The 26,959-nt window shown below is 48.0% G+C and overlaps 1 protein-coding gene across 4 annotated transcripts in view; it reads left to right on the plus strand.

Annotated features, from left to right (window-relative positions):
• The window catches only part of CLMN (calmin), a 98,593-nt gene extending 72,270 nt beyond the window's left edge, over positions 1-26,323 (plus strand). For 2 of the 4 annotated variants that reach the window (XM_074326977.1, XM_019746226.2), the window contains exons 5-13: positions 2,022-2,114; positions 2,996-3,186; positions 5,130-5,323; positions 6,204-6,286; positions 10,260-11,924; positions 15,824-16,020; positions 20,295-20,355; positions 20,993-21,063; positions 23,049-26,323. In XM_074326977.1, coding sequence (XP_074183078.1) covers positions 2,022-2,114; positions 2,996-3,186; positions 5,130-5,323; positions 6,204-6,286; positions 10,260-11,924; positions 15,824-16,020; positions 20,295-20,355; positions 20,993-21,063; positions 23,049-23,217 — 2,724 coding nt within the window. In that variant the 3' untranslated portion in view covers positions 23,218-26,323. Of the gene's footprint in view, positions 1-2,021; positions 2,115-2,995; positions 3,187-5,129; positions 5,324-6,203; positions 6,287-10,259; positions 11,925-15,823; positions 16,021-20,294; positions 20,356-20,992; positions 21,064-21,449; positions 21,696-23,048 lie in introns of those variants that run through there. The other 2 variants (XM_074326978.1, XM_074326979.1) reach the window with 2 other exon arrangements.
• Positions 26,324-26,959: the final 636 nt, after the last annotated feature.

Here is a 26,959-nt window from a genome sequence, read left to right on the forward strand (position 1 = left end):
CTCATCTATGAAATGGGTGTATTATGAGCATTAAATAAACTAACCCATGAAAACCACTCAGCAGGAAGTTGGGCTCCACTTGGCATTACTGTAATGACCATTATTGCTGCCCCATGCTCGATGTGGCCTCCAGAGGGGGAGAAGGAACATTCCCATAAACCACTTGGTCCCCATGTTATCAGTGTGGCAAAAACAACTGAGGGGGAAGAGGAAGAAGGAGACGACATCCCAGAAGCTTCTGACTGATGTCTGGCTATTGCATTGTCTGTTCACCATGGAGAACCCAGCAGTGGACTAGGCACCCAAGGCAAGGTCATTGTGAATATCTGCTCCCTGGGGACTTGGACCCCCTGCAGTCACTGCCTACCCTCAGCCAGGCGTTCCGTCCTGGATGCTGCACCATCCTGTTCGTTGCATCCCTCCAAGGCAGCTCTGGCATTTTCTCACTTTGAAACACTTTCTATGAACCTCAGCTCAGAATGGGCTTCCTCCAGGTGGGAGGGAGTGAAGCCTGGATGACGAACTTGACTAACCGCTCCAGGTCCCTGTCCTGGGATGTGTTCCTTGAGCCACCGAAACGGAGGGGGCGGTCAGAGCAGAGGCCCGGAGTCCAGCAGGACACGCATCGTAGGTGATGCATCATGTGGCACGTGTGGCCTTGATGAATGTGGACAGAATATTGGACCTGAATTTGATCTGCTGTGTGATTCACAGAATCGACAACTTCCTTCCTGGCTCCAGCCTGTCCGTGATGAGCTCGTGCTGCCTGAATTATACTCTTGGCATCAGCTTGCAAAATGCCCTGAGCCAGAAAACTCTGGAGTCAGTCTCCCTCCGTTAATATGCCCAGGCCCTGCAGACTGGTGTTGTCAGGAACTCCTGACAACTGATAGGATCAGAGAACAGTGACAAACATTTTAAAAGCCCTCAGGGAGAGGGAGAACGGAGTATTCATATGAGGCCTGGTGTTTTTCCCCCCAAATCTCCCTGCTGAATTTTACAGGGTGGATTTGAAAGCCTACCTTGATATCCTTTTCTTTCTCCTCTCTTCCCCTGAAGGATCGATTTTACATTTATAAAAGGGTTGTAAAGAACAAAGAAAAAGTGACAGAGATTTCTGTGTCCTGCAAAGTCTTAAATATTTACTCTCTGTCCCCTTATCAAGTTTGCAGACCCCTGATCTCTATATTCAGATTTTGTTTGCAGGATAAAATGACTTAGGGCAGTGGTTCTCAAACCTGAGGCTGGTTAAAATGCAGATTACTGCCCCAAAGTTGCTGCCTCAGTGGGTCTACTGGAGAATTTGCATTTCTAAGGAGTTCCCAGGAGATCAACACTGGGGCCACACTCTGAGAACCAGGGCCTTAGGGATTCTCCAAGAACACCATCCTGTGGTCAGAACCTAGTTAAATAAGTAGGTAATCTCCTAAGGGTTTCTCCGACAGGCCCATTTTAAGCAAGCATAGGATATTTTGTAACGATGCAGAAACTCTGAGTATCAGCCTTATCCCAACACGATGTTTCTAGATAGCAATGGCTAATTTCCCATCATGGCCCAGGAACTCTGACACCAGTGCTCTGTGTTTGTCCAAAGACTTGTTCAATCTGCAGGTTCGGTGGTGTTAGTGCAGCATGCAGACAGACCTAGTGGGCACTGACCATCTGTCCTTAGAAAAGAATGACTGAGGCCTGACTAGTACATGACCCTGGGCACATTACATTTGACCTCTGTGGAATTTCCTCACCTGAAATATAGGTGTAATGGAAATCCCAACGTTGTGAGTTGTGAGGACGAACTGAGTGAATACTTGTAAGGAGCTTAGAATAGTGTCTGTGCATGATAAGTACTATACATGTGTCTATTAAACACGGTTATGCACACGTTTGCATGCTGGGGCCCCTGAGTGTTGGCACCAAATGGTACAGGTGAGAAAGAGAAACAGGCCCACAAAGGCATCAGAAGACAGCCTGTTTCAGTCTACGTGGCCACTCCATTAAATTCATAAATTGCTTTTCTGCAGGTAAAACTAGTTAGCATCGACGCAGCAGAAATAGCAGATGGCAACCCCTCTTTGGTTCTTGGGCTGATATGGAACATAATCCTGTTTTTCCAGGTAAAATCATTTCCTTTCCGTTAACACACGGTAACGACCTCCTTGCATCTGCTTAGGGCCAACAGAACAGAGTGGGGCCAAAGCAAGGGCAACAGTGAGATTTAGTTTCTGACAGATTTTGCTTGTTCTGCTTCCTGAAAAAGAACCGGAAGAATCTGGTTGCTGGAGAGCTGAGCCCCTGTGATTTTAAAAGTAGTGGGAGCTCTTTTCTGCAGAAGGGTATATCCATCCTCTTGGGACTTAAAGAGTTCAGTGTTTACTTGGAAAAAATAGTTGTATTCCAAAGTGTCACAAGAACCGGGGAAATACTTTTGATGAACAATTGAACTTGGTAAAGTTTCTTTCCTAAAATGACTCGTGTTCATCTGAGAGGATTAAAGAGCCTGTATGACACGTAGCTCTAGGAAGAGGCGTAGGGAACAGGGGAGACCTTCTTTTTACATTGTTCCAGTGTCAGCCTCTATTTGGACATGCACATTTTACAGAGGAAGGACAGCATCTGTGGCTGGAATATGAAGGCAGCATAGAAAACTGTGCTCAAGTTCTTTTCCCTGAATAGGAAGGAGGGAGCTGACATTTCATCTTCGAAAATGCCCGTTTTTTGAAATAGAATATGGTGTCCAGAGTCTGGCCAGCGAGCTATAGAGGCCCCAGGAAGAGCTGACGTTGCTTGTGGAGTGTCATTGCAGACACCATAAGCCATGTGAAACGGTCAGGCCATCATGAGTACTGCCCTGTCGCCTGACACATGGCCATCGGGAAGGGGTTTCTCCCTATCTGGAGAACCAATTCTGCACGAGGTGGTCCCTCGGGCCGGAATCCCTGTGGCCATGGGTCAGATGGGTCTGTCTCTGGGGTCTGAAATGCTGTTTTCCTTCCAGATTAAGGAGCTCACGGGCAACCTCAGCAGAATCTCTCCATCTTCCAGCCTGTCACCTGGCTCATGGGGCACAGACTCAGACTCCTCCTTCCCACCCACACCCACCACAGAGAGGAGCACGGCGATATCAGTGAAAGACCAGAGGAAGACCATCAGGGCCCTGCTGGCGTGGGTGCAGAGGAAGACGAGGAAGTAAGCCACAGTGCCGTCCCCCACCCCGAGCTGTTGCCAGGCAGAGGAAGGACGCTCCCTGGGGTGGGCGAAGGAAAGGGGCATGCACGCTGATTAAGTTATGTGCCCGTCGCTTTGTGTGGACTGTCAGGACAGGGAACGCGGTACCTGTTTCAGTTTTTGTGCACAGAAAACTGTATTCGCAGAATGTTTGGTTTGCAGAAAACTGATGAGAGGCTCTGAATACAAACCAGAGGGGCTTCCACACGTTACACCCCAAAGTGGGGCTGTCTCTTGGATCCTAATAACACGTACATATTTATTGTTAAGTAGCCGGGTGTCTTTCGGTCTGTATCTACTTGAAAACTAATGACAGAAAGGCTGTAACATATCAGAGGTTGGTCTGGCTTTTCTAAAACCAAGACCGGGGAACTGTAAGGGAGTCTCTGGCCTCCTGTTGGACCCTGTGCCAGCAGGGACCTTGCCAGCACGTTGGTATCAGGTCTTTTTCTGGCAGCGGCTGACAACCCCTGGGCAGAAAGCCAGGTCAGCACCAACTCGGGGCCATCTCACTTCTGCCACGTACAGACTGGGTGAGAGCCTGGTGAATCACTTCCCCTCCAGCCACATCTGCAAGATGATAACTTGTCATTTGGTGCTTTACGGGATAATTAGGATGAAATGACATAAGCCCTATGACAGTGCCTGGCGCAGAACCAGCACAGAAAAAGCACTTACCAAACATCAGACCCCTTCCCCGCAGTGTATGGGAATAAAAGATGGAAGAGAGGCTGCATGTTTGGAGTTTTGATTGAGGGGTGGACCCTGACAGAATTGATTAATGTGAGTAATCATTACATGTTGTTTAAAAGAGATCAACCAAAAGAAAGCTGATTGCCAGGAGTTAGGGTGCCTGAGGAAGAGGAGGTGTCTTTGGGGTGATGGAGCAGTTCTGTCTCTCCATTGCGATGGTGGCTACAGGACTCTGTACTGCTGATAAAATGTCACGGTACCATATACCACCCCCATGAAAATCAAACTGGTGAGATCCGAATAAGGTCTGTGTTTCATTCATACTCTTGTACCAATGTCAGAGTCCTGAAGTAGATCACACGCTCTGGTGATGTACGACGCTCTACTGACGCAAGCTGGTGAAGGGAATACAGGGGCGCTCTGCTTCTGTAGCTTCTCATGAATCTTAACTGATTTAAACAAAAAAATGTTTTGTTTTTTTGGCGAGAGTTCAGTGACCACGGTGGAGAGACTGGTGGGGGCCTCAGGGGATGGATTCTAAAGGAAATGAGTGCCTGGCAGGATTCGCTAATTTTTCCCCTCACATTTACATGTTTAATGCTATTTCTATTGATAATGATATTAGCTACCAGTTACTTAGTGAGTGGCTTCCGTGTGCTGCCTACATTGCACATTGGATTGTCCACGTGACATAGTTGTTCTCGTGAGTTCAACCTGACGTTCTCCTCTACGGCCCCCGAGCGGTCACAGCCGGGTGATGCCTTTAATCATCGAGGAGTTTGAGGCATGGAGGGATCCATGACCTACCCAAGGCCACAGCACAGGAAGTACCGAGGGGGCAGTCAGGTGTGAACTTGGGCCTTCCTGGCTCCGTTTTATTGCATAGCACATTCTTGCTTGCTGTGTTTTGAGTATCACTGATATAGGAACAGTGTACAAAATTGCTCCTTTATACAGCTGGGAATTGGGGAACACAAGGTCCTAGTTTGCCTCCTTGTAGGACCCCTAACTTCCACTTCTATTTTGTCCGGAAATGGAACTATGAGTGGTACAGTGCAGCATCCCCGGGGCTCAGGGCCCAGCACATCCTCGCCTTGTGAGGTCAGCAGCTCCTGGCCCCACCCGAGGCCCGTGAGGCTGACGCGTGCTGACCTCATCATTGACTGTGGTTCCTGAGCTGCATTCTGGCCGCCCCTGGTGCTTCTCCTCAGGTATGGTGTGGCGGTGCAGGACTTTGCGGGCAGCTGGAGAAGTGGGCTGGCTTTCCTGGCTGTGATCAAGGCCATCGACCCTAGCCTGGTGGACATGAAGCAGGCCTTGGAGGACTCCATGCGGGAAAACCTAGAGAAGGCGTTCAGCGTCGCCCACGATGCACTTCACATCCCCCGGCTCCTAGAGCCAGAAGGTAGCGGTGGTTCTCTCTCTCTTCCTTTTTAATAATTTTTATTACACATGCAACACATGCTGTCCAGGTAGAAAATATGGAAAATGCAGAAACATCTAATGAAGACATTTTTATATCTCCTGTATTCCTACCACTGAGACCATGTTTCTAGTATTTTTCTGTGCATCTCATTACAATTATTTACATGTGTGGGATCAATCGGTGTATGTATAGTTTTGGCTCTTACTTTTTAAAACTTAACATTATAATTATGACATAAGCATTTTGCTTGTTGCTATAATGTCTTCATTGTATGTTTTTATTGGCTGCATAATGGCCTCTCTCATGGGCAAACCAAAGTTTACTTAGCTCTTCTATTACAGGTGGGCACTGAGGTTGTTTCAGAAATAGTCATATTCATACACACCACTGCAGTGAACAACTTACTGAATAAAGCTGAGTGTGCTTCTCAGATTGCTCCTTTCAAGACCGGGTCCCATCAGCAGAATGACAGAGTTGAAAAGGACACACCTTTGAAGGCACTTAGCTATGCTGTCAAATTGCTTTGTGTGGGTTAGGCTAATTTGGGATTCCCTCCAGCAGTGGTTCAGCAGTCTCACTGATGGAGCTGACTGCTTACAGGGGAGAGACTAAGGCCGAAAAGTGAACAGTCTTAGGAATAAGGGGTCCTGGATTCTACGTCTCAGCTCCTCTATTCATCAGCCAGTTGTGAGACTTCAGTCAAATGATTCCCCTCTCTGGGCCTACATTTCCTCAAGTGTAAAATACAGAGAAAGAAACCTCCATGGTCTGAGGGATCCTTCACTGTCGAGCATCCCATGATCCCACTTAAGGATTGCGTGTTCATGCTTCCTTCTAACGCCTGTGTCTCTTTTAACAGACATCATGGTTGACACACCGGATGAGCAGTCTATTGTGACTTACGTGGCACAGTTTCTAGAACATTTCCCGGAGTTGGAAGCCGTACGTTCGTTTTTCTTACCTTTAATTCAGAAACTGTACATTTCTATCACCTGGCCATCAGACGAAGCTGGGAGTCGGGCTGTGTTCTGTGTGACGAGCCGCAATAATCAAAACTTGATCTCATGTCCCTTGAGCGTTACCTTGCCACATTTTAATTTCAAAATTATATATAATGTGTATTACGTTTGAAAGCAAGTTAGAAATTAGCTGTACCTCTCGCAGACTTCTTCCCATACCAAACTTTATTAAGATTATGAAAGATGCTCACTGGTAATATGGATTGGCTACTTGATTTTTAGATGCCAGAGGGAGCGTTTTAGCTGTCTGCCAGATTTTATCAGAGTGTGAAAAATTGTAAAAGACAATGACCAGTCAAAACATGCCTTTTTATTTTCAGAACCCCAGAGGTACATGGTGCCAGATTTTCCTTCCTTCCTTCCTTCCTTCCTTCCTTCCTTCCTTCCTTCCTTCCTTCCTTCCTTCCTTCCTTCCTTTCTTTCTTTCTTTTTTTTTTGGATCATAATCAGACCTTTTAGAGGTTGTCATGGCTCCATTGAACCTTCACCCAACCCATGCACAATCCTGAAATGATAATAATAATGACAGCAACAACAACAGCCCTTTATCAAATTCATTGGTAACTTACTGAACACCTACTGCTGGCTCGGCGGGGAGGGGGTGCGTGTCTCAACATAAACTAGACAGATGAGGTCCCTGACCTTGTGAAGCTTTGTTCTGATAGAGAAAACAGTTAATAAGTCAGTAAACACATTATAATTTCAAATAGTTATCAGTAATAGACAGAAAAAAATAAGTATAAGGAACTAAATGCTCACCGGGAGATCGGGCCTGTTCTTTTAGCTGGAGGCTGGTCAGGTACCTGTCCTGTATGTCTCTGGGCTGACTGCCATTTCTATGGTCCAACATGGCTCAGCTGATTATCCTCATTTTGTAGATGAGACTATGGGCGCTCAGAGGCTTTAAGCCCTCTCCAGGGTCACGCAGCCACCAAGCACAGAGCTCTGTGACCCCAGGTCTCTGTGGTTCCGAAGTTCAGGCTCTTACATCCCTTACAACATGTGGCTGAAACTGAGACCCATTTGGTACAGCTCAGCCTGCGTCCTCCATGCTGGGGCTTTCATCCCAGTTCCTACGTGTGTGTGTGTGTGTGTGTGTGTGTGTGTGTGTGTGTGTGTTTCCCATCTGTTCCTGCACCACAGCTCACCTTCGAAGCAGGAATTCCTTGGGCTGGAATGTCAGCTCTGCCGCTTGAGCTGTGTGACCTCAAGCTGCTTACTTAACCTCTGATTCGTGTCTGTATGAGGTATCATCCGTGACATGGAAATAGTCCCCACATTTCAGAGTTGTGTGTAGAATAAACAGATACATAAGGTACCTAGTCCGGGGGCCTGAAACAACGGCGGCTGCTTAGCAAATGGTGGTGATTGTTATTATTTTACAGTAATAGCATATTATTAATATGTGTATCTTATATAATATTATACAATATAACATATAATATCATATAACAATGTTTTTAATTTTCCTAGCCCGTTACTAAATTCTGAGACACTAGGCACCAAGGGCTTTTATTAACCCAAAGCCTTTAAGATGTAGGCAGAGTTTGAAGTCAACTAAAACGTATGTATTTGTGCGAGTCAGGGTCACAGCCTTGATTCTGCACATCTGACCTGTGCGTCTCCCCAGTGCTGGGGTCAGAGACTGGGGCAGGGGACTGAGAAGCTGAGCAACATATGATACCTGGAGAAAGTCATCTTGATTCATAGAACAACACGATGCATCACTACAGAACAGTCCCTTCCAATCCCCAGGGGACTACAGGTGACAAGTCCCAGCTAATCTAGACACCCACTGAACTGTTCTTTAACAATACAGCTGCGTTTAGTTCATTTCAATAAACATTCATTAAGTCCTGGCCATCCATGTAGCACACTCTGTGCCGAGCTTTATGGCTTAACATACGGCTTATTTTGGTTAAATGTACCACATGCGCTTGAAAAGAATGTGTCTTATGTGGTGAAGGAATTAACATTCTTTAAATATCGATAAGGTTGGCTCGGTTAATGTGCTGTTCTCATATTCTGTAAACAGACTGATACTTTTTTCTGCTTTTCCTATCACTTAGTGTGAGGGAGAAATGTGAAACATCTCCAACTTACGATTGTGGATTTATTTCTCTTCTTAGTTCTGTCAGTTTTTGCTGTCTGTCTGTTGAAGCTATGCTATAAATGCATACACATTACACATTTAGGACTGTTGTATCTTCCTCATAACTAGATTGTTTTGTTTTTATGTAATTTCTTTGTCTTGCAGTATACTTTGTCTGATAGGCATATAGTTATACCAGCTTTCTCATGATGTTGGCAATAATATGTCTTTTTCCGCTCAGTGTGTGTCTGTGCTAATATTTAAACACGTCTCTTACAAGCAGTATATAGTCAGGTCTCTTTATCCATTCTGACAAGAATTAGTGTGTCATTTAATGAGTATGTTCTTCGTCCACTCACAGAGATTTCATCTACCATCTTGATTATTGTTTTCCGTTGCTCTTATCAGTGCTGTGCTCCTCTGTCCTTCCTTCCTAACTTTTTTTGGATTATTCTATTATTCTTTGGTTCCCATTTTAGCTCTTCTATTGGCTTTTTAGCTGTTTCTCCTGGTTTTTATCCTTTTAATGTTGCTCTAGGGATTCTAATCATCATCTTGAACATATTACAATCTACCTTGAATTACTATGTCACTTCAAGTGAAATGCATATTTTGTATTTTTATTTATGCAACAATTTAATTCTGCTCACTTCCTCTCCGGTCCTTTGTTCTATTAGTGTTACTTAATTCACTTCTACATATGTTTTAATCCCCAATATTAGTTATTACTTTTGCTTTAAACAGTCAGGAGGCTTCTTAAGAAAATTTTTTAAATAGTTTTTTTATATTGACCACATATTTACCATTTCATGTACTGTTCATTCCCTCCTTCAAATCCAGTCTTCCATCTGTGATCATTTCCCTTCATCCCAAACAACTACCTTTGTATTTTTTGTAATGTAGGTTAAATAGTTATTTCAGAGTCTTTATTTGCTAGTTCTAATCCGGGGTCATATTTGGGTCTACTTCTAACGACTGTTGTTTCTCTTGATATGGGTCTCATTCTCCTGCTTCTTGGCTCCTTGAATTTTTTTTTATTTTATGCCAGATCTGACATATAAATAAACACTAGAGCTTGAGGTAGGTGATATTTTTTTCCTCCGAGAATGTAGCACTTTCCAAAACAAGGACTTACAATGAGCTGATTATTTTGGCCTTCTCAGGAGCTGATAAGGGATATGTCGCAGTTTTATTTAGTTTCAGCTCTCTGGTTTCACATAATTTTCGGATGAGTTCAGCCCACTGTCTCTACCAGTGCACTGGGAGCCAAGCACTGTAATACCAAGGTCACTGTCTGCTTTTCAGCCCTGCCCACAGCTGCCTCTTACTCAACAAAAGTCCCCATGTGAGAGCATTAGCATATGAGAATTGGTTTTGATGTTTGGGGCCCTTCTACGTTCAGTCTCCCACACCAGCCCACACAACCAATGGCGATTTGGCTGATTTTTCCTTCTCGGGTAGGTCAGCTCTCCTCCTGTCCACACCCAGACTAGGCGGTGGCCCTCAGGGATGAAGACAGTCTGCACTCACGTAGCGAGAGCTCGGCCTTCTCTAGCGTTTATTTAGTTTATTGAGCTTTGTTTGCGTCCCTAGCTTTAAAAAAAAAAAAAAAGTGTTTTTAATTTCTCTGGTGTTTTCACACTTCAGCAGGAGCAACAGTCTTCAACCATCTACCTGTTACTCAGTGCACTTGGTGTTAGTCCTGAAGCAGCTCTGTCTTCTTTGGTTTTTATTTTCTGAGAGGGGAATGCACATTGTACTCAAATGCCCTTCTGTTTTTATGTTTCTTTCTGTTTCTTTGCAGGACGATTTTGAGGATTCAGATAAAGAAGCCCCGATTGAATCCACCTTTGTCCGCATCAAAGAAACACCTTCTGAACAGGAGAGCACAGTCTTCTTTCTGACCGAAAATGGGGAACGTGCCTACACCGTTAACCATGAAACCAGCCACCCACCACCCTCCAAAGTCTTTGTCTGTGACAAGCCCGAGAGCATGAAGGAGTCCTGCCTGGGTGGCGTTGCTAGCCGTACGCTGTCAGACACCTCCACCGAGGTCATACACCAGATTATCGACCAGGTCCTCCAAGAGGTCCCAGGTAAGGCCAGCCATATCAGTGAACCATCTCCAGAATCTTCCATCTTATCCAGAAAGGACAACCGGAAGTCCATCTCTCTGCCAATCAAGAAAACTGTGCACTTTGAAGCTGACTCCTACAGGGACGCTTCCTGCAGTAAGGATACTTTCTACGGTCAAGACTTAGGCTTTGAAGGGAGCCCAAGAGGGACAAAGGAATTGCTGAAGCAAGATGGACACATCGTGGCGGTTGAGGTTGCCGAGGAAAAACCAACACAGGAAGCCCCAAAGATCCCGGAAGTAGCCTCTGACGAAGCCCTCAGTGATGTTTCCTTGGCAGATGGTAAGATCGATAATTCTCAGACTGCCCAGAGTTCTCCCTCCTGGAATGGGGCAGTGGAGAGGGCAGCCAGCCACGGCAGCCAGCAGCAGCCAGCCAGTAGTCCCCTGTCACGCCTTGGAGAGGATACTGTTAAGGCTGATACCTTGGAGATCAAGGTCAAGCTGCTGACTGCAGAAGCTATGGATGAGGAAGATTATTTCGAAGGCATACCATTAAAAGCCTCTAAATTTAACAGTGACCTAGTAGATTTCGCCTCGACCAGCCAGGCTTTCACTGAGGTTCCTTCGTCTCCTGAGAAAAAACCTGCCGAGGATGTGGTTTTGGAGGAGCACGCTGAGAAACTGGGTAAAAAGAAAGGTAAATCTGCCCACCAAAAGGAAGATTCAGATGAGCCCCCAGGGAAGCCTGGCACGCACGAGCCTCACCAGGATCCTGAAGATGACGACCAAGGCTGTTGTTTGTCCCCAGAGGAGGCACCGGTGGGTAAAAAGACAGAGGTCTATGAAAAGGCAAAGCGCAAGTCCCCACATCGGCGACATGGCGAGGAGAAAGGGGAGGCTGAAGGCTCCCAGGGGCTTGGCGGGGGATGGCCTTCCGACCTGCCAAGCAGCAGTGTCAGCTTGGAGACACTTGGGAGTCACAGCGACGAAGGGCTGGATTTCAAACCCTCCCCACCCCTCTCCAAGATTTCCGTCATCCCCCACGACCTTTTCTACTACCCACACTACGAGGTTCCCCTGGCTGCGGTTTTGGAGGCTTATGCGGAAGGCACGGATGATTTGAAAAACGAAGAGATGGACTTCGAAGGAGCGGAGGGCTACTTGTGTGAGCCGGCGCCCAGGGAGGAGGAGGAGGAGGAGGCGGAAGCCTCGCACAGCAGCTGCAGCTTCTCAGGGCTGGGCACGGACCTCTCCCAGGCCAGCGTCCAGGAGCCCTGTCTGGACAGAGGTGCAGAGGGTGCCAAACCAGCCTCGGAACCTGCTCCCCCAGCCTCCCAAGAGGACCAGCAGCAAAGGGAGGCTGAAGACAGTGCCCCTGGGGAGAACCCCCAGGTATGTGATTGCCCTGCATGGGGAATTCTGCTCTTCTCTATAGCACAGCTCCGTCCTTCCTAAATTAGGGACCCGGAAGCTCCCCTCATAGGCATCCCAGGGCCCACATTCAAGGAAGTGCTCACTCATGCTCTGGCAAGGGCAAGACTGGCGCCCGAGAGGGATCGCTCCGTAAACTTTGCACCCTGAGCACCTCACTGGCCTCCCCCAATCCTGTCTCTGCCCACAGGGTTGCCAAGAGGGTCAAACAAGGTCATGTGTGAGGGTCTAGCATAGTAGTAGCAGTGATAATTTTAAATAGTAATCATAGCTACACTTGGGATGCATTTAGTGAATCATAGGCCCCACCTCCTGTACTAGCCTAGGAAAACCAAAGGGAGACCTCACCTTTGACTCCAGTCTTGATTTTTAAAGGCCTTTTGCCTGTTCTGCACTATTTTTTGCCCCCAGTGGTTTGAAGTGGGGGGGGATGGTGGGAGGTGGGAGGGAGACACGGACTTTTGAGCTCAAGCAGCTGGGCACACACTTATCTGCCACTTGGGGTTCCCATTTCACCTGGCCCAGCAGCTCAAGAGGGGTCACTGTAGTGAGCAGTGGGAGGTATGGGGTCCTGGTGTGATGCTGCAGGGACGCAGAGGGGAGGGCCCTCCTCAGGCCCCCTGTTAATAAGACCTCGCATCGCAGCACAGGGAATCCAGGAGTGGATCCAAAACCACAGTGACTGGGCCCCTGCAGGTGCGGGGCAGACAGGGTGCCCAGGGGGAGACAGCCTGGGAGGGAAGGGACCCCAGGTGAGCTCACCTGCACGCTCGGTCCAGCCTGTGAGAGGCAGTGTGCAGGGACCAGCAGGGAGAAAGGAGCAAAAAGGAGATCCTGCCTCTGGTGTTTGATGCTGGGAAGCCCATGTCCCCGGTCACTGCGCTAGGAGGGAATGTGGCATCAGACATAAGAGATGGGGCCCAGCAAAGAGATTCGGGAGTTCACCAGAGGAAGGCCCCCAACCAGATCCATAAAGGCTGCATGTGTCAGGGCCTCTGGAGCTGGGGAGGGAGTTCTGGGTGGAAGTCGCAGCCTGGGCACGGGAACCAAGGTGGGAAAGTGCAGGGTCCTGCTAAGGACAGCCATCAGCTGTGGCAGGTCACTGACTACTGCTGGCCATGCCATTGTCTCTTCCCATCTCTCCCGTCTCTCCTCCCCAGGGCAGTCCCCTCCACAACTGGCAGTGGATCCTAAAACATAGATCTCATCTTATCACTCCCCTGCTCCTAACTCCAGCATAAAGTCCACATTCCTTAGCATGATCTTTGAGACTCTTTCGTCTCCAACCTGGCTGCCCATCCCTCAGGACCCCCTTCTCTACCTCCCCTCCAGCCACACCAGCCTCCTCTCTGGCTCCCAGTTACACCCTCTCCTCTGCCTCCAGGCTGTGCTTGATCTGGTCCCGCCACCTGGAACGCCCTTGCCCATCCTGCACTTGGCAAGCAGTTTTTCACCTTCAAAGCCCCATGCAATTGGCAGCTCCTCGCAGGAGCCATCCCAGCTTCCTCCCCAGGCACAGCACTTGCTCTCTCATCTGTAGCCAGTGATATTTTCAACCTTATCTCCTTGAGTGTTTAGCCTGGTTTTGTGGGTTGTGATTTTCTCTCCCAGGAGAAAGTGAGCATTTGTGTTTTATTCTTTGGACTCTAGAGACCAGCCTGATGCAGGAATAAAGGATGTAGTATTGCATGATGATTTGGGGGGCGCAAGGCGAAGGTAGGGTAAATTAAACACCAAGATAAATGACGATGCTCTGGCTCATGGCCGTAGAGAGTCAGGGCTGAGGGAGGGGCCCAGAGGAGGTTTACAGCCCAGGAAGCATACAGGAGAATGGGGACTCAGAGAAGCCTTACAAGACCTTCAGGATTTAGAGAGGCCAGAAGTGGCAGCTTGCTTTTATTGGTTTGCCAACTCTGGACAATGGGGAATCGCTGCCTGGAACACTGTGGGGAGCAGAATTCTCAGGTGGTAACAGCTTAGGAGGCAAGCGTGACAGGGCCAATTGGCCCGTTGGGGTGGGGGCACTCACTCTGTGTCCACCTTTGGGTGGAGAAGAGGACTGATGGTTCCACAGGTGCCAGGGGCCCGCCTGCCATCTTCCCCTTGTGCACCACGTAAAGGAACCCAGTCCCGACTGCCCACCCACCTCCCACCTGCTGTCTGCTGGCTTGCCAGAAACCAGCCCTGCCCCAGAAGGCGCTTCCTGCAGGAGACCCCAAGATCCGGCAGGGTTAGAAATGTCTCTTAGTGAGATCTGGTCTTGAGATCCCCGGGGGGGGGACCATGACAGCAACTGGAGTGATACTGTGGATTGTTATTGGCAAAAAAGCTCTTTGAGGACAAAAGAAGGGACTGGGTGTGTAGGTGATGGGAAGAGAGGCTGAGTTGCGTGTCTGCCCCTCTGTGTTATTTGAAATGGCTCCTTAGGGACTCGGTCCCTCTCCCCGGCTGATTGAATGCGGCCTGCAGAATCACAGACGTGGCACTTCATTCTCTTCTGCTTCCCTTCCAATCATTGCTAAAAGTAGGTTGTACACCTGCATGTGTCCAGCATGTGGACAGGTGATGTGGTGGGGGGGCTTGAAAGAGCCAGGGCTGGGAATGGGATGGGCAGAGCTAGATTTGAATCCATCTCACACTGAGCTGGGTGTGAAAGCTTGCATTCTGGGGGGCACAGTGTGGGAGCGACACTGGCGCTAGCTACTTCTCTGGGCTCTGATCTGCTTCCTCTGGCTCTCACCTGTACTACGAGCAGGTGCCCGCTTGCGATTGGCTCCCCAGTGGAGCCCTGGCATTGATCCCTGTGGGTGAGCGGAGGGAGGGGGTACAGCTCGGAATGACAGGTGAGGTCTGCGTGTCTTGCTTCCTGGCAGACAAGACGACGTGGGACAGAGCATTGCTCTGATTCCTGGCCCTCCTTTTAAAAAGAGACTAGAAAATGGCAAGTTCTTTTTCTAGTCTTTAAAAAAAAAAATGTCCTCGTTTCTTCAGGAAAAATACTGTGGGTGAAGGAAGAGGGACTAGAGTCTCAAATTGCTGAGAAAGCTTTTAATTCCTGCACAGGGCTTTGTTCTGTGGGTGCACCTGCCTGGCCACTGTATCCTTTAAGTCTGACACCTGTTCAGCCGGTTCTTCTAGCCCCTGAAGGAATTCTTGAGAGTGGCCGCAACAATTCCCACGCTTCTCGGTTTCACGCGGGAACATTGCTACTGGGTTTCACAGGGCCTGGTGTGGACAGTGGTCAAAGAATCTTTCTTATCAAATAAACACTAGAGGTGCACTACGATCCACCCTCAGCCAAAGGCGCAGTGCATGCCATCCCATCAGCTGTACGTTTACCTGTATGTGTGTACCTCTCCAAACACCCTTGGGTCCACCTGGCTTCCAGGATTCGTTTCTCTGTTTAAGCGGATGGCAGTTGTGTGAAGAGTCCAACCATTGCCTACTGTAAGAGACATCCTTTAGAGGAAACATTGTGGTATTGTGGAAAGAGGTTGATAGTTATTATACCCATTTGAAGGACAAGGAAACTGAGGGCCAGCGAGACGAAGTCAGTTGCTCAAGGTCAGATAGCTGATTTCATCCAGGATTTTAAAACAGATCCTACTGACTCTAAACCCTGTGCTATTTCCACTGTACCCATCTGGAGCATTTGAACTCTGCACAGGGGGCAGGAGTTGGGGTGGGCTTCTGTTCCAAGGTGGGCTCAGCTGGAAGGAGCTCATGGGAGACGCAGACTTAGACGGGACGCCCTAGCTGGGCCTCGGGATCGAGGTGGAGCGGAGCACTGCTGGGTGGTGTCACTCACTCGTCCTCTCAGCATGAAACGCTAACTCGTATTTGGTTGTTTTGTCTTTAAGCCCCAGGAGCCCCCAAACTCGGAAAACTTAGCAAACCCTATAGAAGAAAAGGTAATGGAAGAATCGACCAGCAGTAAAAAAAAGGAAAAAAGGAAACATATGGACCACGTAGAAAGTTCAATATTCGTAGCACCCGGGACTGTTCGATCCTCAAATGACCTGGAAGAAGACACTGGTGACAACAGAGTCCTTTCCAGGTATTTTATTACTTTCTTCTCACCCCAGAGGCCCAGCTAGAGCGTTACTCTCTAAACTCATTCCATTGTCAGTTTCGGGTGTGATGGGGGTTGCAGGGGTTGGGCTGACAGACAGCAGGGGAAACACAGATTCATACAAAATTCATCTGGTAAGTTGGTCATTTGCCAGAATCGGAAACACATCTTTATCCTCATTCTCTGCCCCTGAGTCTCCCCCCACCCCTGACCTTGCCGTTACCGGACCTGCTCAATTGCAGCAAAACAGGAAGACGTGAAGCTCGTCTTCTTTCCTCACCCAAAGTACCCCTGGGTGGGAACTAGCAGTGAGCAGAGGAATGGCTGGACCACAGGCACTGGGTGTGGGGTGTGAGAAGCAGTGGACGTGGAGACTTTGCCAGCCGCCCCCGGCCTCCAGATAACCACTGGGTGGGCTAGTTAGAGATCAAACTTAGGCGTTTATTAGCATCTTACAGAATTGGAAGGGATTTGCTGCGTTATGTGCTGAGGGGACCTTTTCTTGCTGTCACATGGAATTTGGACTTTACTATGGCTTCACCCCTGGGTTCGGTTCCAAAGAAGTAAGAATGGTGCCTTTATCTCAGGGAGGACCCTGAACTTCAGCTGACCTACAGGAAACTTAGCACCTAACCGCTTTGTCACACTAAGGCCACCAGAGAAGCCAGACTTGTCCCAGGGAGAATATTTAACTGCTGAATTTCAGAAGGCCCTGGTGTCTCCCATTAGCACTCCTCATCGCGGTACTCACTGATTTCACGGCCCACGTGTGCAGGCGTTACCCATAGGCTTCCGCGGTAATTCTCGTGGGCACCCCCACAGGCAGGTAGGTGGGGTTGTACACATTGTGGCAGACAAGGGAGCTCGGGGGCACCTCTCAGCTTAGGAGATGGCATAGCTGGGGTCTTGGACTCAGGCCGGTCGGACTCCACGGTCCACATTCTTTTCATGACCCCTCCTTGCCTGTGGTGGGTGAGCCAGTGGCTGCAGAGGGAAATTGTTGAGATACGCATTTGGGGAGAAGCCCATACAGGGAGAGCCAAGAAGGAACTGGCAGATGCCCAGCTTTCCATCTCTGCTCTGCCTTGCTTCCGTACCTGGGCTGTGGGGGACAAAGGGACAGTCGTCGGAAGCCTGGGCGCCGAGGGCCAAGGCACAGCGGAAGGCACTGCCAACTTCGCCCATGACTGCAGAGCCCCTCTCCCTGCCTCTGACGTGATTGTCCAGCAGCCATCGGTGTCTTAGCGTGTAGCTGGACCCTGTGCTAAATGCCAGCGAGCACTTACGGGCAGATGGCTCAGGGCTGTCATCTACTCCAGCACAACTCAGGGAGGGCTCCTTGGCTGTTACGCCAGACTGCTCAGCTTCTCCCTAAGCACGTGAATACTCAGTAATCTCTGAGTAGCCACTCTGTGATGGAGTTTGCTAGACTTGGGGGCCTCAGAAGAGGTCAGCCCTAGCAGTGATTCAGGCACAGCTGCATGCCCCAGGGCTTCAGAGCTAGAGACAGATAAGACATGCTCCACGAATTCTACCAGGAGTAGGTGGGACACCTTAGTTGTTAAGAGGCGAGTGGGGATTTCATGTTTTGGACCTCAGAGGCAGGTGGAGAGGAGGATCAGGACAGCCTGAGGTGGGGGACGTGGGGCTGAGATATCATTTGCATTGAGAGTCAAGGGATAAGTGGGATCTGGATTTGGGAGAGGGAGAGAGAAGGCATCCCAGGTGAAAGAAACAGCCTGAGCAAGCAGCTGGCACACAGCAGGCACCTCAGTAAATATTTGTGGGGTGTAAGAGCATGTGGGGAGACACGGGAGCCTTGGGGGGAAGCCAGCATCTTGGATATGTACTCCATCAAGAAGTACCAGCAAAACCCATCCCTGTGGAGGTAAACAAAGAAGGCGAAATATTGAAAAGGAGACCGTTATCTCAGCGAATGTGGGAAGGAGAGGCCTGGCTGACCGAAGGTTTTACTCTGATCTCCCTGCACAGAGCAGGCAGCAATTACCTTCCCAGCTTGTCCTCCCCAGCTCACCTCAGGCAAAGCTGGAATTACTGTGAAGCAGTTCAGCCCAAGTGAAAGCTGCATGCCAACAGCAAGCAGAGCTGTGCTTGTGTGAATGAATGAGGACCCCTGGGCCCCTCCTGTGTGCCAGGCCATCTCACCTGCTCCCTGCAGTGTGGGAGGTGCCATCACTGGCTTGTACACTGGTGAAAACTGAGTTCAAAGTCATTACCTGGCCCAAGGCTATTGAATGGGACTGAGGCTTGGACATCTCTCTTCCCAGAACTGGGATGTTTCCTCCAGCTGTACCTTGACTCTGTCACCACCTGTGGCTTCACACTGGTCTAGGCAGAAAGGCCCGTTGTTCCAGAGCCTGCTGCATGGCTTGTTACCTGTCTCTCAGCTTCATCTCGTCACCTTTAGTCACCCTCTCCTCCCACCCCCAGCAAGCCAGGCACGCTGGCCGTAGTTGTCCTTGAATGCCTAGCCCTCATCTAAGCTCCTTCACCTTTGAGGACCCTCTGTCCCCTGCCTGCCTCCTGCCTCGCTCCCTCAAGTCTCAGCTTCAGTAGCACTTCCTCCAAGCAGCCTTCTTGGATTCCTCCAAGCTGTTTTTAAACCCCCTTTATATGTTCTTATAGCCTCTACTCTTATCAAAACAGTAATTTCTATAATCATTTGTGTACAGATGTGTTTATCATCTGCTCTCCCCCTAGATGGTGAGCCAGCTTCCTGGAGGTGGGGAGGGCGCATTACCTGACCGCAGCATTTAGCACGGCCCCTGGCTTGCAATTGGCATTCAGTGCAGATGCTTTGGGTGATTGACTGAGTGAATGTACGCTCTCAGTCTGCTGTCCTTAGTGCCTGGCGCACAGTAGGCTCTTGATAGCGCTTGCCGAGAGAATGAAGTTCAGGATGCAATCAATCTCATGTTGGTTATACTGTAACACAAAACCACCTTACAGAAAGCATGCTGGAAAAGAGGGGAGAGGAAAACACGAGAGTCCTCTCCTCACAGGGATGTGCTTTTCACTAGAAAATACTACAAACACAGAGGGAAAGAGTGCCCTGCGTCTCCAAGTGCTCCCAGTGTGCTGAGTCTGCTCTTATGGACACTGCTGGCTTCTAGTCAGCTGGGGCTCTTTTTCTTTGTGGGTGCATTTTGTTTCATTTCTGTGCTGTGATAACCAGCCAGGAAAAACTAGCACAGGCTTTGCATTGAGGACAAGGCCTGGCCCAGTACCTGGCACATAGTAGGTGCCCAATAACTCTTAGTTGGAAATGTGCCGAAAGCAAGAGAAGTTTTCAGGACAGCAGTGAGCAGGAAAACCAAGGCTGCCAATGATGAATTCCCTGGGGATGAATAAACTCTGCGTCAAATGCCTTTTTTCTGGCTCCCAGAATGCCACATAGTAGGTTTCCCTGGAGGGAGCTGAGATGGCCATGTCTGTACCAGGCCACATCAACACCCAATACCTCTTTTTCCTGGTGAGCAGCAAGATGGGACACTGACCTACAGTCCACTGTTATCCCCACCAACTCCGTGAAGTAGGGGGTAGGAATGACCACCCATTTTATAGATGAGGAAAACTGATTAAAGACAGAATACTTGGCTACGGTTGCCAGTTAATCAACCAGGAGCCAGGATGACAGCCCAGGCCTCTGGCTGGGTCTTGTTTGCCTCAGCCCTGCCTGGGTGAGCCAGCTTTATTAGAAAGTTAGAGACCCATTCCACGTCAGCCTCAAAAAACATAGGCAGAAATTAGCTGCCTCATGCATGAGAGGAGACGAGGTGGTACACCAGAGAACTAGACAAGCGGACAGAAGCATTGTGCACAGGACAGAGCACTGGAAAGGGAGTCAGGATACCAGATCTCGGCCCAGGTCTGACCTTAGCTAGCAGAGGAAGTCCGGTGAGTCCCCAGACTTAGGGATGCTTGGAAAAAGAGATCCTTCCCGCCGTGAAATCCTATGACTTTCAAGAATACGTGGACTGCTTTCTATTTAGCATTCTTTCTCACTGTTGTTTCTTGTTGATGAGGGCCCAGCTTGTCTCTCTAATAGCCCTCCTCCTGCATGTGAGCGCACTCCAGCCCAAGTGGGCATATTGGGTAAAATGTCTCATTTCCATCCCTGGGTCGGAAAACTTAGTTTGCCCAAGTCCACATGTGGAAGCCTCAGGAGGAGGGTGAGCCCCACTGAGCCACCAGGAGCTGTTGGTGGCACCAATTCAAAACGTGTGTTTCTTTTTCAGGACTAGCCACAGTGACTCCAGCATTTACATTCGACGACATTCTAATAGGTCTTTGGAATCGGTTAGTATGTGAATTTCTTCTTCTTCCGTGCACCCCTGCTAATCAGTTCCTTTCCACCCTTCCTCCTCCCCAGCCCAGAGCTTTGAAATTACTGACGTGCAGCAACTAGACTTTTGGATAGAAGACAAGCGAATTGAAACCTTGTCGTTAAGCACAGCCCAGGTGGATGTCCAGTTTGGCAGATAGGGGATATAAATAAAGTGATGATTTTAAAGCCCGCAGGCCTCTTTGTTATATTAAAAAAAAGTACAACAACAGCGCATCCAAGACCCCCCACCCCCCACCCCTGCACCCCCCCCCAGAAAGATCATGTTCAAAGATAGATGTGCAGCAGACGTGGAGGGTCTGCTTTACATTAGCAACTACTTAGCTCTGGAGGTGTTGGGACCCAAAACACCACAGTCCACAGCTCTGATTCAGGTGGTGGGTGGAGGGGCGACCAGTGGGGCAACGGGGGAGAGGGTAGGAAAATGTAGAATGTTGTTTACCAGTTTGACTTGGGAACTAGATGTTTGCAATGTTGAAAAAAGCATGACATGCTCGGCTTTGTATATTTAAAATTGTTTTATTTTCTGTTTCAGAGATTTCATCTTTACTAATTGGGTTGCGGGGGTTTTGTTTATAAATTTCACTGTAGGATCATTTTAGCTATGTTCAATTGAGGAACGCAGCTGATGTGGATGAGAGAAGAAACCGAATGTTAAACAGGTTGGTGGCCTTACTCTACTCCAAGTTGTGTGGGGTTTAAAAAATATTTTCCTTTTTAATTATGCAGCCTACTTTCTGGGGGTGGCGATTCTCCAGCTATGTTTTGTTGATATCAGGACTAAGAGTCTGAGATAATGCAAGAAAATACCTGTTCCAAGGAAAATGAATGTAAATTGCGTATGAGTGGGTAGGGAAAGTGGATATTAATGAACAGAAAATGACCCAGTTTCAGGACGGGTCTGGGTTATGCAGCTGCGTTTAAATAACGCGGTGGCATAAGCTGGCTGTCCCAGGAAGAGCCAGGCAGGAGGTAGTGACGTGATACTGAGTGTGACCTAAATGCTACAGTGCCTGACAACCGTGTTCATTCTGTGTCGCCAATGCAGGTACAATACTCAGAAGCTCACTGAGCTGATTTTACAGTTTTATGGCATCAGAGCAGACATGAAGAGGGAATGCAGACATGCCAGGATGGCTATGAAAGTATTTCTTACTGTTGGAGAACTAGGTGACCTAGGCTCAGATTGCTGAACCACTGCACAAGTGCCCAGTTAGGACATAGGAAACCAGAGAAATCTCTAAAACTGACAAGTCTGAGGTGCCCCTATCCCTGTGAAAGTTACTGAATCACTTAATTTTACCGATTTTTTTTTTTTTTTTAATATTTGCCACAGATTTCAATTGGCTGAGAAGGACTTAAATTATTGGAGTGGGAAACCTCTGTCTGAATATTGCCCAGCACCCAAGGGTGTAATCCCTAGAACTCTACCTCTCTGCCTCCTTACAAAGAAGCAAGACCTGTTTCCCTCCCCTGCCATAAAATAGAAATATTAATTCAAGGTTTCCATTAGGCTTGACATACTCATAGGAAAATAGTGCTTTTAGCTTTTATGAGATAAAGACTTTGAAAATTGAACCTGCAAGGCTGAGAAATGCAGTCGTACTTTCCATGTTTTCAAGCATTTATTATTTCAATAAAAAACCGTATAAGTTTTCTGTAAAAACAGATTTAAGAAAGAGAAAGAAATTCTGTCAGTTGCCCGTTATCTGCCTGTGAATTACTCAGTTTCTAGAACAAGGCAAATGTTTCCTCCATTCTTGGCCTAGCCTGTCACTGGGTCAGGACAGAGTCTGGGGATGAAGTGGGTTTCGCTTCTCAATCTCCATCACATGCCCCAGATAACACGAAGAAGCTTACACGCTCGGCTTCTATAAATACAGCTTCAAGCAGAGGTCCCCACCCCCCCTTCCAATCAGATTATGGCCCTCAACCCTTTCCTTGGTGGAAATTTGGAGCTGTGGTTGGTCTCCACACAGCTCCCTTCTGGGTTTTATCTGCCAGGCAAAAGCTAAATGTCATTTTAATGCTACCTTCTGTCAAATAAAAGAAGAAAGATAAATCTGACCAAAACCAAATCTAGTAATTATTTTGAAGGTTATATTCCAAAGCTAAAAACCAAATTTGGTGGTGGTAGGATGTGTCTTTGTTTCTGATGGCTGTTTTTAAGTGATCTGTAGTCTGGGAACTGTCTGTTCCTTTAGATGACTTATCAAGTCCCCTCTGTCACTCACTCATGATAGAGCTCAGTATCTAACTCTGCAGTAAGGATGCAGTGGAGGAAAGGCAGGTGCCTAAACTGGCAGTTAGACCTGGCCCAGAGTCCGGCTCTATCACAAAGTAATTGTTGACCTGGGGCAAGCCACTCCACCCCATGAGTCTCAATGTGCCCATCTGTGGAATGGGCTAACAGCTCCTCCCTCTTCGTGTTGTGGAGAGGAACTGAGTATGTGTAAAAGCTCACAGGGCTGCCTGGACTCCACCCCCGCCCCCTTGGGTCTACATGCAATGTGAGGCCTCTTGGACGCCTCTCTGGGCAGCCCTCAGCTCTCCAGTTGGGCAGTGAGGTTGGAGTACGGGGAGCGAGTGGGGTCCTCTAAACTGGGGACCTGCTTGTCACTGCCTTGCCTGTGTCTTCCTTCTGCAGGAAGGCCAACCACTCCGGAGAAGCCACACTGCCAGAGAGCCATAGTCTGCAGAGTGACTCGCTGACACAGTTTGTCCAGCAGCCGGACATGATGTATTTTATCCTCTTCCTCTGGCTCCTGGTATACTGCTTGCTGCTCTTCCCACAGCTGGACGTGAACAGACTCTGATGCGTGTGTCTGCGTAATAAAAAGACCTGGCCCTGACGGGGTGGGAGTCTTTATACTTCATTTTATTTCAGGTTCTGGACAGAGCACCTCTGCAGACAGTCGAGGACCTACCAGGAAACTTGGACTCGCCGCTTTGTTTTCATGTTTCCTTTTCCTCCTGTGTGTCTTAGCATGCTTTATCTCTGGCTGCGTACTCAACACTCAGGGGTATGCCAGATCCTTGGGTGGGCTTTGTTCTCGCGTGCCTTGCTTTGTCAGTTACTAGTATTTAGCTATAACCCGGGTTTTAACCCATATGCAGGTTTTTAAGGTCCAAGTTACTTACCTCTCAGGTGAGGGTCCTCCTGACGAGAAAGAGGGTGGATGCCCCAGGCAGAACCTTCACTGGGAAGAAAACTGCCACGTTTTTATCCAGGAGGGGATGTTTGGGTAAAGGTGCCTGGTGTCCACGCCCCTGTGTGGTCTAGGGGGACATCTGAGCAGCACACAGCTGCCAGCTCCGGGAAAGGATGTCTGGGAATGGCAAAATCCAAGGAGGAAAGTGAAAGTTGTGTCGTGAGCTGCAATGCACTTTTTTTCACCCTAGTTTTTTGTTTTTGAGTAGGAGGGTGGGATGCTTTTTAAATTTACTTTTGCATTGATTGAATTGAGGTAAAGTGGTGATTTTCACCAATGGAACCCTCCTTTTAAATGAATTCTTTTAATGATAGATTAAAAGCTTAGCTCTGGCTGACACAGGGCAGGCGTGGGGTCCCTCCCACTTTGCCTCAGCAGCCCCCTGCCTTCCATTGCTGGCTCCTGAGGCATCTGTGCCAATCCCAAAGGCCCCACCGAGCACTGCAAAAAGCCCTTAAAAGCCTGAGGGTTGCAGAAGAGGCTGGGCTAAGAACAGGCTCCAGCGGATGTTAAGGCTGGAAGCAGCCCAGTGGGATCCTGCCCTGAGAAAGCCTTTGTGTCCACCTGCGTCAGAATGCAGTCTCGGCGTGGGCAGGCTTTGTGGTCCTGCACAGTGGGTTTCTTGAAAAGGCTTTCCGGAAAGCATCCTGAGAAGTAGAGCAGAACAGGTGGGTGGTTTGTGAGAAACAGAGGCATCCACCCGCCCTTCTATCTTCTGCCCTGGGCTCCCTCCGCTCCCTGTTTCCTTCAGAGGTGTAGGTCGGAGGTGCAGTGCTTCCTCTCCCATTGTCCTCCCCCAGAGGGCATGTGACAACTTACAAAATTACAAACTGTTAGGTCAGGAGGGGCCCTCAGGGCCAGCTGAACCCAGAGAGGCAGAGTGGATTAACCGAGGGCACCCAGCCCACCAGGAGCAGACTTGGCAAGCACACCCAGACCACCCATCCGGTGCCCATTCCAGAGCTGCCACCTCTTTCAGGGAATTTCCATTGCACCCATGGATGTCCTAAAAAGATAAAATGATTAGATAAAAGTGACCTCCTTTAAACAAAACCAGAATTTTTAGACCTTTGTTTTGTTCTTGTATCTTTCCCGTGAGGAAGTTTTAATCACTTCCAAGTGCATCCCCTATTAGTTCTGGGGGACCCTCGACAGCTGTTTGTTAGTTGACATACCAGCATTGTTCTCACTCCAGGAATCACGTTTCTCTATCAGCAAGCCGAGGACTTGCTTATTCCAAGCAGTGAGGTTCAAGTTTACAGAATTCCAGCATGGCCAAAAGAATTTACATAACACATTTGAGCCGATGACAGCCAAAATCTGGCCTCTAACCCACTCTGAATACAGACTGCCTTCTCGCCTGGAACAAATCTAAGCCTTCCCAGCCGAAAGCTGTTGGGAGCTTGGAGTGAGTCCATCTTGAAGGCCAAGTGTCCCATGGAAAATGAGCTAATTAATGAGTGCCCTGGCATCACTGAAAGCTCAAAGATACAGATAATAAAAATTATGTGTGTGATATTTTAGAACTCTGGACACCATGCAGTGCTTGCCCAAATTGGATGCTTTAAGAGCCAGAGAAGAGCTGACCCAAACGTTAATCATTTCATTTACGGGTCTAGACTTTATTCAGAAAAATCTCTGCAGGCTTCTTCTCTCACTCATTACAACCTGTAATATTGTATAAAACCATCCACTGGCAAAATGCCTAAAAGTCATTTGGTTCAGGTTGGCAGCAAACTGATTTTTTTTTTTTTTTTAAGAAAAATAATTCTCATTTGAGTATGGGCTTATATGGAAGACTCTGGTTATAAAAGATGGATATAGAAACCTGCAGGACAAACCACCCCATGGCTTGTTTTTTTTATTTTTATTTTTTTAAGCGTTTATTTTAAACTCTTATCCAAGTAATACATGTTCATAGTTTCATAAGAAACAAACACACAAGTTTTTAAATGAAAACTAGCAGCCCCCTGAGTCTTGCTCCCTGGAAGTAACATTTTCAATTCTTAGGTGTTTCTTCTAATATTTACCTTTGCATTTCTATATAACATGATTATACTTTAATTTTTTAAATTAATTTCGAAGCATCTAGTTACTTGCTCTTGTGGTAGATGAGGCTGTTGCTCTTACCCATCCCCCACTTTGTTTTTCCAGTACAGTTAGTTATATTATTTGGTGCATCTCTATTCAGTGTGGGTGCGAAAGGACTCTGCTCCTGAGTCAAGTCGTGTGCTTTCTTGTCAAATTTTTCCCCCTTGATTTGATTTTTTGTAGGTGTGGCACATTCTTTAGTAACTTCCTAAGAAAAGGAACATGGGAAGTAAATGTTGTAAATATTTTGAGGTTTTTGCATAACTTAAAATGTCTTTATTCTGCCCTTTCCCAACGTAGCTAGGTAAAAAATTGCAGGTGGGAAATAATGCCCTCTCCCCACACCCCAATGGGGTTGTTGAGATTCTGGTGCCATTCTGATTCCCAAGGCTTTAGGTGTGGCTTGGGTTTCTCCCCCTCCCAGGAGACACTTTAATATCCCTTCGTTGTTAGGTGCTGAACTGTCTTGATGGTGGTGTACCCTTGATGGTTTACCTCATGCTGGGGTCTCATGGAAAATGTCTTAAGTTTTCCTGTAATTGTTCACCTTCTTTCTTTCTGGACTGCCTGTTGTTCCAATGTTGGATCTCACAGATTAATAACCCTGTGATATTTTTCATCTTTTCTGTTTCTCGACTCTATTTATTTATTTATTTATTTTCTGTCTGCTTCCAGGAAGTTATTCAGCTTTATCTTCTCAATATCCCTGCTGAATGTTTTTTGTGTTTTTTTTTAATTTTTAATTTCCAAATCAGTTTTGTTGTTCTCTCTCTTGTTTCTGTTTTGTAGTGTCCTGTTCTTGTTTCACGGGTGCAGGTCTGATCTCCCTGTGGCTGTTCACGCGAGTAGGGTTTTGGGAAGTTCTTTTGTCCTCCCTGTATTACCTTTCTTTCCTGTAAGTTTCCTTTCTCTCGGTTAGTCTCAGTGTCTTTTGTGTCACAAGTTTTCTTCAAATATCTGGTGACCCTGTGGATCCGCTCGCGTTTAATAGTCGTGCATCTAAAAGATGGCTGGAAGCTCTGTGTGTCATCTTGGTGGGCTTTTCTGTAGGGTCACCAAGTGGGCACCTGGACTCTTCATGGGAGGACCCCACATACCCATATTTGCAGGTCTTTTCTCTAGGGTTCGTTTCCTTTCTTTAGAGACATTTCCACTTCTCTCCTGCCTGGGAAAGAGGAACATACACAAGGCTGCTACTAGCCTCTGCTGTGCCCTTGTGCAGTTTCAAAAACAGGCTTCCCCTCTGGGTGGATGA

Source organism: Rhinolophus sinicus, linkage group LG03 (assembly GCF_036562045.2).
Source record: "Rhinolophus sinicus isolate RSC01 linkage group LG03, ASM3656204v1, whole genome shotgun sequence".
NCBI lineage: Eukaryota > Metazoa > Chordata > Mammalia > Chiroptera > Rhinolophidae > Rhinolophus > Rhinolophus sinicus.